The sequence below is a fragment of the Linepithema humile genome, chromosome 2 (genome assembly GCF_040581485.1).
Source record: "Linepithema humile isolate Giens D197 chromosome 2, Lhum_UNIL_v1.0, whole genome shotgun sequence".
NCBI lineage: Eukaryota > Metazoa > Arthropoda > Insecta > Hymenoptera > Formicidae > Linepithema > Linepithema humile.
This window is the reverse complement of record NC_090129.1, coordinates 28450448-28464381: the sequence shown is the minus strand read 5'-3', so window position 1 is coordinate 28464381 and position 13934 is coordinate 28450448. Positions and strand designations below refer to the sequence as shown.

Sequence of the window (13934 nt, the reverse complement as noted above, 5' to 3'; positions counted from 1 at the left end):
ATTATTTTATATATTTCAGTTTGTACTTTAAAAGTTGTATTTTTACATTTTTAATTTTTAATTTTTTAATGGTATAAGTATATATATGGTATATATATATATATATATATATATATATATATATATATATACATAGATGTATGTATATATTTACTTATTTATTTATTATAATAAAAATAAATTATATTTGTTTAATCTTCTGATTCGAATTATATTATAATTATAACATTTAAAATCATCAACCAATTAGAAGGTGACTGCTGTCTATCATCATTCCCACATGCGCGAGAATTTAATACGTAGAGTTTGTTGTTACATATACATATGGCGCGAGTCTGGTATTAGCAGTCTACAGTATAAATGTCTGTGATCATGCCAGTGTACCGTTTTAGAAACTGTGATTCTATGTTTTAGTGTTGCGTTCAGTGATGTGCATTCAGTATATGTTTTTCCTAGACATTTTATCTCCTAGACGGACGAAATATTGCTAATAATTTTCAATTTATGTGATGTATTCAAGCAACATCGAGTCGACTGTTAGTCGACTATAAGCCGGCAGAAAAAGCTTACAGTCGATTGTAAGTTTTGACTTATTGCCGACTTATAGTCGACTAATAGTCGGCAAATGTCCCGATAATTGCCGGCTTTCAGACAGCCAGTGTAGTCGGCTCTTAGTCTACTGTTTCTCGGCGACTTTCAGTCGACTTACTTGCCGATTGCCAGTCAACTTTAACTGCCGACTCTCAGTCGACTTCAAGTCGGCTTTTAGTCAATTTTACGTCTTAATTGTAATTATTATTGATTTTTCATTGAATATATTGACATCTCAGCTAAAACACTAAATGTAAACGTTACCAAATAGTAAAATAATTATTTTTTTATTTAATTAGTTGACCATTTGGTGTTTTTGACACTTTGTGTTTTAGCTGGGATGTCAATATATTCAATGAAAATTCAGTAATAATTACAGCCGACATAAAATTGATTAAAAGCTGACTTCAAGTTGACTGATAGCCGGCATGGAGATTTACTCGGAAACACACGAAATTCACACCCATCGGAATCGAATAAGAATTAAGAATAATGGCATCAAGAGTGAGGAGTATATAGGTTATAGATTGCAGGACTGCAGCAGTTAGCATCAAGTCGACTGTGACAGTCGGCAGATAGTTGACTGGAAAAAGTCGACTCACAGTCAACAAACAGTCACTATTGTTGCTTGGGGTATATACTTTATTACAGCTCAACAGTGTATGCAAAAAATTTTACGAAATATTAAAAGAGGTGTTGGATAAAAAAAGTAACCATTTGCTTGTTACGAATCAGATATATATTATATATTTATATCAGATATAATTAATTTATTTCATGATTGACAGATCAGAGCAAGATATATTGAATTATTCAGAGAGTTTGTAGAATTATTTTATAACAGAATTGATAACAATTTTTATATGTTTATATATCTTTATTTAGTAATGAATGCACAAAATGTTAAAGATGGCCAAAAGTTGTCGAAAACAACGGTACATATATTATTGAACAAAGATAACTTTAAACATATAAAAATTGTTTTCAATTTTATTATAAAAATTATTACAATTTTTCGAAATAAACCAATATATTTTTATCCTAAATAATGTATTTATGTCTGTTTATACATTTAAATGTTTTAAACAGGCAAGATACATGTTCTGAGATCCAGGCGCTGCGGAAGTATTTTTCATCTGAGGAGGCAAAATTTATAAAGAGGGACATAATACATTTATAATATGTATATGTATATGTATGTAACTTCATTCAAACATCATATAATAGGGTGGGTAGTATAAATGTTCAGTGGATGGTATATATGTACGAAAAATATGCATAGATGTTTTGTTCTAATTAACTTAATACACTTTATTTCTTTCATTGTGTAGTGTACTTCAATTGAACGAATAAATAATAAAAAAAAAAAAAAAAAAAAAAAAAAAAAAAAAAAAAACCATTTTTCCATTTTTGATGTAAATATTTGATACTGAATATTTTTGATTATAAAATATCTGAAGAAAACAGAGAAATTTTTGGGTGGGGGCTACACCCCCCGAATTATCTCTGGGTGAGCGGTCGCCCCCACTACCCTCCCCCCCTGTTTCACGGCGCTTGATGAGATCTGAATAAGTGTATTACTCGTGAATTATATGTATAATACTGACAAACATACAATAAATTAGTTATAAAACGTTTCACGTAAGGAGACTCGCATTTTTTGTGAACTGTCGTTGCTGCGAATATCTGCGAGAAAGAATCGTCAAGCAGAGGATTTGAAATTCCGAAAATGTGTAGGTAAGTCTGAGGGGACAACACTGTGTAATAATTATTTGGAATTATCAATATGGAATCACCATGTATTATTTAAAAATTTACCGTTAAGAAGCGGAGATAATTACAGTCGTTATTAGTACTTTTAACACATGTTGCGTATACCATACTATGGTTGATATATTTTTAATTTTATTTTAAAAACTACATTTAAGATTTTAATAAAAAATAATATGAGTATGCAGAAAACAAACATACAAATATTACAAAAAGCAGCATATTTTTACTGTTTAATTTTAATAATATATTTGTAAGAGGTATATAATTTTTGATATATTTCAAGGTATAAAAAATTCGTATATGTAAATTACTGTATTTTAGTCTTACATGTGTAGGTACGTAGTATGGATAAACCCAACTAAAAGTCTACTCTAGCAAGCGTAAGAAACTTATTTATTAACGATTTTTAAATTATTATTAATCTTTTGATTGATCCTTTTTAGTAATAAATTGTTCGTATAAATCAAATAATGGATAATGATATATCTAAACTTTATTATTTGAGTTTTTTTTTATGAAAGACTTAACTTTTAGATTGTATTGTCACGAGACAACTACCTTAAATAATAGCTGAACAATTCGCAAATTTAGTTCAGAGAAATACTTTTATAATGTTTTTTTGACTGCAAATAACATATAAAACGAGCTTCTTAATTATTATTTTTTAAATAATTATCTATTTAGAATTAACTGTCTAATATGTAATTCTGTTTGAAATAAGTTATAATCCGACTCAAATTGGCAAAATGTTTTGCATCCAAATGGACAGTAGGAACAAGCATTTCTTATAATATATTTCACGAGATCCTTTATCTTCTTATCGTATGCTTTATTATATCCTTATTATATTTAATATTGTTTTTTTCATTATTAACCGACTTTCCACTTTGTTCTTCGGATTATTAAAAATAGTTTTTTTATTGTTAGTAAGCGTTGGCAAATAGCATCAACATTTTCATTATTTTACTAATGCATTTATACAATATATATGCTATTACAGATGTAGGGTGAAAAAACTACTTAGTTCTGGCTTACTGTTTAAATAAAAATTTATTTTTTTCTCCAAAAACACATCAAATGTACGATACAATTTTTAAGGTGTATAAACAATTAAGATAATTAATTACTGCTAGAGATTAAATAACAGATAAAGAATCTAATCCCTTACCCCACTATTTCCGCGGCAGCCAATATGCGAACCAATAATTCAGCTGGACTTGTTACGTTATTATCTTCTAATTTCCTATACACTCTTTTTTTTCCTTTCAAATATGCTTGCGATTCTTTTACACGGTTCACATAATTTTTCCATACTTCATCATTTACATGATAGTCTTCTCTTTTTACATCCATTATATCAGTATCGTTTTCCCTTTTTCGTATGTGGCTCGTAGGTTTTCTTTCTTTGTCGTTACATTTACCTTTAGTTGCATGTTCTGGTTCTTTCTTTGTTGCTCCCCGGAAGCCTAGAGTAAAACAAGTGCTGAATTATGTATTTATTGCTTATATAAATATGTAGATACTTTATTGGCAATGTTTATGCACTTTAAGAACCTACCTCTATAAAACGGTAAAAATGGATATACTTCTTTTGGTACTTCATCACGGTACCGCGAAGACGGATATTCAATTAGAAACAATAGATTTATCGGTGACCGAGATTTCCGTTGACTCATCAAATTGTCTGCGTTAATATGTTTAAATTAAGTTAAATTTATTTTTAAATAAATAACATATAAAAAATTTTTAATTTATTTATATTTAAAAACATAATGTGAAATTAATGAAACGTAGTGTGACCTTTGAAATATTATACAGAGGTTACTCCTCAGGTACTCCCTTTGCGAGAAAAATATTACACAGTTGTTACTATTATGTTTTGTAAGGATGCATTATAGTAGCACTTAATGTTTTCTTACGTTAACGATTTAGTTTGTACAATATAAGAGCTCATAGTTATTTAAAAAAGAACTCATAGTTAATTTAAAAAAATTAAGAGATGCTTATAGTTAAATGTGATACTTTAATTTAATAGTTTAATATAAACGAGACATTAAAATAAGAAAGCTGTCATTTAAAGGAAGAGCTCATCCAGAAGAACTAAACTAATTATTCGTGTTAATTTTATTAATTTATTCAGTACAAATTAATAAAGTTATAATAAAGTTAAAAACAAATAAATATCATTTGTCAATTGTAGATATATTAAAATTTTACATTTTCTTTTTTTGAAGATCCTCGGAACTTTAACTTAAAGATTTCATGTATATCTGCGTGTCTTTCATGCATATATTATGTAGTAGAAATATTATTCATTTTTAAATTTAAGAAAGGCACATCGGACTGACACACAAATAATTAAAGTATAATTAAAAATATTTTATATTTTATTGGCATTTTAAGAACCTACTTGTATTAATCGATGATAAAGCATTTAATTTTTGTGCATCACGGTTCGATAAGAATGAATATTCAAACGGAAAGCATGCCGATAAAGGTATCCGACTTATCCGTTGACTCACAGAATTGCCTGCGTTAATATATTTAAATTAAGTTAAATTTATTTTGAAATGAATAACATATAGAAAATATTTATTCTATTTATATTTAAAAAAATAATGTAAAATTAATAAAATGTAGTGTGACCTCTAAAATATTATACAGAGGTTACTCTTCAGGTACTCCCTTTGAAAAAAAATATTACTCAGTTGTTATTATTATGTTTTGTAAGGATTATAGTGCATTATAATAGCACTTAATGTTTTGTTAAATAAACGATTTAGTTTGTACAATATAAAAGCTCATAGTTAATTAAAAAAATAACTCATACTTAATTAAAATAAGAAGATGCTCATAGTTAATTAAATGTGGCAGTTTAATTTAATAGTTTAATATTAATGTAATATTAAAATAAGGAAGCTGTTATTTGAAGAAAGAGCTCAACTAATTATTTGTACTAAATTTATTAATTTACTCAGTATTAATTAATAAAGTTATATTAAAGTTGAAAATAAATAAATATCATTTGTCTATTGTAAATATACTAAAATTTTGAATTTTTTTTTTTTCAGATCGATGGAATTTTAATTTGCAGATTTCATGAATGCATATTTTGTATAGTAAAAATATTATTCACATTTTTAATACAAGAATGACACATCGGACTGACACATGCAAATAACTAGAAGTATTTTTTTATAATATCTCTCGAGAAACATTAGTCGTGAAGACATTACTATTTTAATTTATCAACGCGATCACATAAATTAAGGAAACAAATTAAATTTTTATGCGCAATTGATCATTTATCTATTGATCGCAATCTGTTCATCTAAGGTATATCAAAAATGCAAAGTTCTATGGAGTTATGAGTATATGATTCATAATATTCATTCATTTAAATAAACACATTATTTGACATAATAATATTTCTGCTCTGCCGTAACACCGTTTGAAGTCTCCTTTGATGTAACTTTTGTTGCATTAATTAATTATTATAATTAATAGCTATATAAATTTTTATTTCGGCAAATAATGTATAAATACCAACACAAACTATAAATTGCTTTAGTATATCGATGCGACAAGTGATATAATTATTATTGATTCAACGCATTCGTTTGATTTCTATTATTGTATAAAAAACTGATCATTAGCAATAACAGTAAAAGAAAAATAAATTTTGATTTATGTTAAGTTTACCTGTTACTTGTATGCATTGCCAAATGGTAATTGTCATGAGGAACAAAACCACTTCATGATTTCTTGAATACATTGGGCGTTTTAAATGACGGACGAATCTTCATCTCTGCAAGGAAGTAGAGCCTTCGGTATCATAATTTTGACTTAAAATTGTAAGACCGTTCTTTGTTTGCAATTTAATTTAAACGACTCGACAGAATAAAATTTTATGTAAAAGAACAAACGGCTCGACTACTTTTTGAAAGAGGCCGTTACGTCCTCGGCTCAACCTTCCGTACCAACGGTAGAATAAACGATAATTACTCCCGACTCGAGATTATCGATCAGAAATGACGTGTTAAAAGCAATTAGTAGTAATACTATTTAAAAAAATATAACTTTGTTTAAATACGTCTCAGGTTTATACTTACAATTAATACAGAATTCGCTTAAGATATACCCTCGGCGACTCCCCCACGATTCGATACTGACTGTCTTTTTGGTTGCACGTCTATTCGGCTCCACAGCTCGTTAGACAGTGTCTATTCGGTTTGTTCGTTTGAGAAACGAGCTTTTGGCGAACGTTCTCGCATGTTCGAGAGATGTCTAAATATCCGGGTTGATTACGCGGGATCGCTCTCGCGCAGAATCGGTCTTAGTCGACTCTATCATATTTTCAGGCAGCCAGTAACTGGCGCCGTCTGTTGGTCGAAATCGGTAATATCTTACAAAATAAACTTCTTTACGGGATGTTTGACCTATATACGATTCTAAACCAAGAAATCATTAGACTGATAGCTTTATCTTTTCATTTGTGCTCTGCACATTCAAAGGACCACATTTATGTGCAGTGTAAAGCGCTCTGCGCTACACATGAACATGGCCTCACGATTGTGTGCGTGAAAACCTAGGACAAAAATTTGTAACGCTACTGAACTCCTGATTATAAACTTTCCAACCATATGGCAAACTTATTAAAACAACTTCGATATTTTTATTACTTAAAGAGAAAACTAAAATAATATTTTACGACTACGGAATTTTTAAAACGCTTAAAAGATTTTTGTTAAGATTGGCAAGATAAATGTACGATAATGTTCTATCTGCTGAGCCCTGAGAAAGCGTGTATTCATGAATTAAATGTAGAAATGAATTATATGAAAAGCCTACAATAAATTAATTACAAAACGTTTCACGTTAAGGAAACTCATATTTTTTGTGAACTCTTATTGCTGCGGTTAACGGCGACAAAGAATAGCCAAGCAGAAGGTCCGAAATTCCGCAAACGTTTAAGTATGGCTGTAAGGATAACTCTGTGTAATAATTATATAAAGTTACCAATATGCAATCGCGAGCTATGTATTAAACATATATACGCAGGCAAAGCAAAAAATAAAAATTTTTTAAGGTAGTTGTCTAAAGTGAATTTCCTAGAAATTGATCCAAATTTTCATTATATCAATTGAAGTAATATCTAATTAATTCTGCATTAAAAAAAAATTATCCGTTTAGAAGCGGAGATAATTACAGTTGTAATTAGTACTTTTAACACGCGTTGCATACACCATACTAAGGTTGAAGTCATATTTTTAATTTTATCTTCAAAATTTTATTTAAAACTTTAATAAAAAGTATTGAGCATGCGAAAAACAGATGTATGAACATTACAAAATACAGCATTATTCACCGTTTAGATTGAATAATATAATCGTAAGAAGTATATGATTTTTGATATTTTTTGATTATAAAAAACTCGAAGATGTCACGATATTTAAGTCTTACATGTGTAGGTGCGTAGTATTGACAAACTTAACCAAATGTCTACTCTAGCAAGCGTAAAAAATTAATTTATTAACTATTTTTAATGTATCATTAAACTTTTCATTGATCCTTTTAATAAATTGTTTTTATAATTAAATAATGGATAATGATATATTTAAACTTTATTATTTGAGTTTTTTTTTTAATGAAAGACTTAACTTTTAGATCGTATTGTCACGAGATAACTATCTTAAATAATAGCTGAACAATTCGCAAATTTAGTTCAAAAAAATAATTTCATAATTGAAAAAACATGTGCCTGTTTGAATCGGTAATATCTTACAAAATAAACTTCTTTACGGGATGTTCGACCTATATACGATTCTAAACTAATTAATTGTTCTCAGCGACATGTCTTAATGACACATGCATGAGGAAACAATATTCCATTACGCGTTCGTAAGATTATCAAATCGAAGCTGTCATTAATCTGAAAATTATGCTAATTGATATATTTATTTTAAAAGTAAATAAAATGTATTTATCATTTCTTAAAAGTAATATATTAAGCAATTAAAAAAAATTTTACATAAGTCTTTACAAACTATAAAAAAGAAATTTTTGCAATGTTTTATACAGCTACGATTTTGCTATATAATAAATTTTTTGGAAAAACTACATTTGTTTTTTTTTTATTCAAAAGATTAATTAATATTAAATTTTTATATTTAGTTATTAGTATATATACAGGATGTCCCGTAAAGACCGTAACAACGCTTAGGGGTATATTTCTGAGATAAATCTGTACAAAAAATCTTAATACCAAAATACTCAGGGTGTAATGGTTTTTGAATTAAAAGCATTTAAAGTTAGCGAATAAGATAGCCTGAAATTTGCGCGCTCAGGTGTGTACAACGTACAGTGATAAAAGCGAAATTGACTATCGCTTCCCTGTTGTCAGTATTAATATTTGAAAAATAAATTTGCTAATACATATTAACATAAATATTGTTTACGCAATTAAGATTTTGTTGAAAATATTATAAAGAAAAAAATTATATGATACATAAAACGCAAGCTGTCAAAAATTTCATTTCTTTGACATTTCTTTTTATCTTACAGATATTTGTACAGAATATTTAGATATGTTATTCATTATTTGTACAAAATGAAATAAAATCGTGTAATTACAAAATATGATTTTAATGTAACTTAACACAACTGTGGTTGTCTTTCTGATTTTGAATTGACCAGTGCTATAATTGATCTCACAAAACAATTCTTTACATAGCTTCTTAATGTCACAATGACGAATATGCTACAAAGACAATTAACTCTCACTAAATGAAAACTAGCACAACATATTAGACTCTGTATACTGAAGATGGTCGAAATTTCGATGGAAACGTTTATCATTATCATTACTGATTAAAGAAGAAAAATTTCTGGCAATTGAAATACTGCTTTGACCTTCGATCCTCCTTACTCCATAATTATTATATTTTTTTAATCTTCTAATTTCAATTATATTATATTTATAACATTTAAATTCATCAACCAATTAAAAGGTGACCAGCTGTCCATCAGCGTTCTCACATGCGCGAGAATTTAATACGTAGAGTTTGTTGTTATATATTTGACGCGAGTCTGGTATTAGCAGCCTACAATATGTCAGTGATCAGGTCCCGGTATATCGTCCTAGCAACTCTGATTCTAGGTTCTAGTGTAGCGTTCAGTGCGCATACCGATTGTACTACTGTAGTGTTCATATTCTCGTCCAATAACGTCCGATAACGTCCAATTAAAAAGACAAATATGTCTTCCCTGGACAATTTACCGGTCGAACTATTGGTAATAATTTTCGATTTATGTAATGTATATACTTTACTACAGCTCAGAAGTGTATGCAAAACATTTGATAGAATATCAAGCTACGTCTTAAACAAAAAAAGTAACCATTTGCTTGTTACGAATCAGATGTCAGAAAAATTTCGTAAACGGTAAGTTAAACATTGCTAAATTCTTATTTGTATTCCAATTTATTTTTGAATTTTCTTTGTAATCTGTCGAACAGATTTTTTATAATTCTTACTTTATATTATTGTTCCTGCTCTGTCTTAAAATCACATGTTCGTAGATGATTCTCAGTATTATATTTCTACCAGTAACGACTTTTGCCAGTATATGTATTTTTTATAATTTTTCTATTTGTCCCTATCGCCGTTTATTTACATCACATTTCCATTCTTTCATACACGCACATCAGCGCTAATGTGCCCTCTCAACATTTTCAATCAATAGCTATCTAAAATTTGCACATTATATTTGTCGACGTTCTGTGTACTTTTGCGCAAAATAAATCAATAAAATCACACTCTTAGTCCCCATCAAAGCAATTATTAATAGAAAAATATTGTCAGATAACAAAAATATTTTTTTTTCTAATAAAGTACAATATACGTTGATAAATTTTTTTCATACATTTTAACGTTAAGTCATAGCGTTTTGTTCTATTTTTAATTTTGCAAAATTTGATTTAATTTTTTAAGCATGTCTTTTTCAAATATATTTTAATATTTACATGTTATCAGTACGTAAAATATTCACGATTTTACATAAGGTCACCTTAAAGAACGTACATCTTGCTTTCTTTTACAGATGTAAATCTCTATTATCTTCGTATAATTCTAAATTCATTACGCATTACAACTGGAAATGTGGAATAGCTTGTAGAGAAACCATTTATGACATAGGTTCCAGAAAAACTACGAGAGACATGAGAATAAACAAAAAATGCCTAAAAATGACTAAAAATACAATTTTGTTTTATGACAATGATATTCTTTCAGTTTGTAATCGTGCAAAGAACGGTAACATTACGGAAAACATAATGCGTGGAACCTGCAGCTGTCAATTTTCAAGCTTTGCTTATTGCAATGATATAATCATAAGCGGCCACGTGTAAATATTTATTTATAAAATTGTTTCATGTTTATTTCTTTTTCTTTTCACAAAAATTCTTGCAGAGATGGTAGTATTAGGCATTGGAAAATTGAATCACGGAATAACATTAATAATCTTCAACAATTAAAAGCACATTCCAATGTATATGGTGAATACGTTTCGAACATAGAAGTAACAACGCAACATATTATATCATGTTCTTCAAATTTAATAAAGGTAAAATTAAAAAATTTGAAATTATGTTATGTTAATGTAGAATGTAAAATGTAAAAAGTCCGTTTTTGTTTAGATACAGAAAAATACATTTGAAGATGATGATTCTGCGGAAGAAAACGAACCAATTTATAAAGGCAAGAAATTGATTCAGTCAATTTCATTACACCCTACAGAAACAAAAGTTGCTACTAGTACCGAAGAATCGTTTCTAATTTATGATATTAATGCAAAGTAAGTTATGTTTCAATTAATTAATCGACATCTACAAATGTTTAATTAAATGTTGACTATGGTTATACAGACACTATTATATGAACCGATTTTGTAATTATAATTTGTAATTATTATTTAATGAGCTATATAACATCCTGGTGTGAACCTTAAAAGAGCGGAAGTGGCCCACTGCGGAAAAGAGAAAACTATATTAGACGAGAATTTCTGTCTGCTGTTTTTCTTAATTTTTAATATCGCCCACCATAACGGTAGTAAATGTGAAAGAAAAACAGATAATCTACTATTATATTCCTTTGGCCGCAAACTACATATTAATTCTTACAGAAAAGGCTCACTCCAGTATATTATATAGTTCAATGACAAGAGAGGAGTTTGGTCTTCTTTCTCTTGTCTTCTAGATTTTCACGTATATTCGGAATAATATGAAATAAACTAATGTGAAGGTATTTTAGTTGTCTGGTAATGGATGAACGTATAAATGATAGTACTTGTTCACAACTACTATGGGAAGATCCTCACACTATTCTCATGCTGTATGAACGTCAGATTCAAAAAATGGATATAAGGTAATGGATCTTATTGTTGACATTAATTGGCCATTCAATTTAATTATATTTGCTACTGTGATTTTAGAACACCAAAATTTGTACGTACATGGAATACTTCTGTCCTACATAATAATTCTAAATTATATAGTTTCTCTTCAGATTATTTGTATACTATTATGACAGGGACTGATATTGGTTCAGTACTTCTATGGGATCAAAGATTAAATGATTACATTCAGGTTTGTATAACTTTTAAATTTTATGTGTCTTGTAATGACCTTTATTAATACTCTATTGTTAACTGTCTTAAAAATTTTCAGACGTATCAAATATCTTTTATCCCTTCCAACCCTGTACTTTCTGTGCAATTTGATAGCTCCTATATATATACTATTACAGAACTACGAGATGTGATTCAACTTAATTTTAGGGATGTATTCACTTTTAAAAGCGCTCAAAGGAAAAAGTATTTTAGCAATTTTATTTAAATAAAAAAGTTGACTAACAATTTTTCTACTATTATACTTTGATTGTTTACATAAATTATATACTTAATGTCATGAAACAGAAAATAAATTATATATCTTTGTATGTAATATGTCTACTTCAAAAATCCATATTTCTTAAAATATAATATTAGCGTGTGCAAAATCTATTTGTCCGAAACAAAAGGAAGATTTTTATTCTTTTGCGCTGGCAATTAATTCAAAAACAAGCATGTCCAACCCGTCCAATAAACAACGTCTAAGTATTTATAAAGATAATTTTAAATAAAAGCAACAAAATTGTTTGTTTAAAAAAATTTTTATATAGACTACATGTTACGCTCGTTATTCTTACATTTGGAACAAATAACAAATGACGTGTTATGCGCGTTTTTTTCGTGCAAGAAATAGAAAACAATATTGGACCCGAGAAAAAAATGTTATAATTGGTCAGATATAAATATATGTAATTAGTTATGAAAAGATCTCATACCATATGCAATTTTATATAATCGTATAAAATATTACTTGTTATCAGATCTTTTCATAATTAATTATATATTTTTTTCGGGAAGTTATAGTCGTACGTACGGAAGTTAAAAAATTTAAAAATTATAAAAATTACGTATGTTGGCAGAAAAAATTTTTTAAAGAACAAATTGTTATAAAATAAAGACTGTACGTATAACAATAAAACATACTGTTAGAAATAATTAAAAAAAATTTTTAATTAGTTAGACCAAAACTGACTGGAATATGTTGCACATTAATTTCGTAAACTTTATTTTATGATAAACGCGATTAAAAGTTTAGGTCCGGTTATTAACAAATTTCTGGTAGACTTTAGATACAAACATCAATAAATATTAATAATTCTTGCATCAATATATGTATATCAGTAATTTGTTGATAATGATTACCTACAGCTTAAATTCTTATTATTAAGAAGTAATTTTACTCGTTATTCCAACCATCGAGTAAGGATTAGTGATATTTATTTTAGGTAACCGCGAAATAAAGTCTATTAAAAAATTGGTATAATCGGCCCTTAATCGAAAATTGTCAGACCGTACTTAACATCAAAAAGATGTGTAAGCATGTTAAATATTCTCCAAATATTTTTTAGAATTGTATCATTACTTTATAATTGTGTAAACATTGCTAAATAAATACAATTAAGTAATTATTTTATATATTTTAGTTTTACCTTAAAAGTTGTATTTTTTTATGAATTTTGTATTTTTTAACAAAATAAGTATAAATATATATACTTATTATAATAATACTAAATTATATTTTTTTAATTTTTTGACTTGAATTATATTATATTCATAACATTTAAATTCATCAACCAATTAAAAGGTGACTGCTGTCCATCAGCATTCTCACATGGGCGAGAATTTAATACGCAGAGTTTGTTTTTATATATTTTATCCAAGGCTGTTAGCAGTTTAGTATACATAATTGATGTCTGTGTTCAGGCCGGTGTACCGTTCTAGAAACTCTGGTTTTAGGATTTAGTATAGCGTTTAGTGTTGTGCATAGGCCAATTGTCATATTGTAGTGTTCATATTCTCATGTGATAACGTCCAAATAAAAAGACAAATATGTTTCTCCTAGGCATTTTACCGGATGAAGTATTGCTAATAATTTTCAATTTATGTGATGCATATACTTTATT

The 13934-nt window shown here is 28.0% G+C and overlaps 2 protein-coding genes across 3 annotated transcripts; one reads left to right on the top strand and one right to left on the bottom strand.

Moving 5' to 3' along the window:
- Positions 1–3395: 3395 nt before the first annotated feature.
- On the bottom strand, positions 3396–6638 carry LOC105677332 (uncharacterized). The gene is made up of 5 exons (XM_012375892.2): positions 6477–6638; positions 6067–6172; positions 4775–4894; positions 3923–4048; positions 3396–3830 (listed from the first exon to the last, which is right to left on the bottom strand). Exons 2-5 carry the CDS (start codon positions 6137–6139, stop codon positions 3529–3531), a joined length of 621 nt encoding a protein of 206 aa, XP_012231315.2. The 5' UTR covers positions 6140–6172; positions 6477–6638; the 3' UTR covers positions 3396–3528.
- Positions 6639–9430: 2792 nt separating this feature from the next.
- Positions 9431–13741, top strand: LOC105677327 (uncharacterized). 2 transcript variants are annotated; one of them, XM_067350561.1, is made up of 7 exons: positions 9431–9806; positions 10465–10767; positions 10833–10986; positions 11060–11217; positions 11664–11786; positions 11854–12007; positions 12089–13741. In XM_067350561.1, exons 1-7 carry the CDS (start codon positions 9622–9624, stop codon positions 12254–12256), a joined length of 1245 nt encoding a protein of 414 aa, XP_067206662.1. In that variant the 5' UTR covers positions 9431–9621; the 3' UTR covers positions 12257–13741. The 2 variants fall into 2 exon arrangements, with proteins under 2 accessions (XP_067206662.1, XP_012231301.1); XM_012375878.2 differs by having other exon boundaries at positions 9436–9806; positions 11673–11786; positions 12089–13730.
- The last annotated feature ends 193 nt before the right edge of the window (positions 13742–13934 follow it).

Coding starts and splice junctions, on each gene's coding strand:
- LOC105677332 (XM_012375892.2), bottom strand. CDS start 6,139: ATGTATTCAAGAAATCATGAAGTGGTTTTGTTCCTCATGACAATTACC. Junction 4,895..6,066: donor GCAATGCATACAAGTAACAG/GTAAACTTAACA, acceptor ATATTAACGCAG/GCAATTCTGTGAGTCAACGG. Junction 4,049..4,774: donor TTTATCATCGATTAATACAA/GTAGGTTCTTAA, acceptor ATATTAACGCAG/ACAATTTGATGAGTCAACGG.
- LOC105677327 (XM_067350561.1), top strand. CDS start 9,622: ATGTCTTCCCTGGACAATTTACCGGTCGAACTATTGGTAATAATTTTC. Junction 10,768..10,832: donor ATAATCATAAGCGGCCACGT/GTAAATATTTAT, acceptor AAATTCTTGCAG/AGATGGTAGTATTAGGCATT. Junction 12,008..12,088: donor GATTAAATGATTACATTCAG/GTTTGTATAACT, acceptor AAAAATTTTCAG/ACGTATCAAATATCTTTTAT.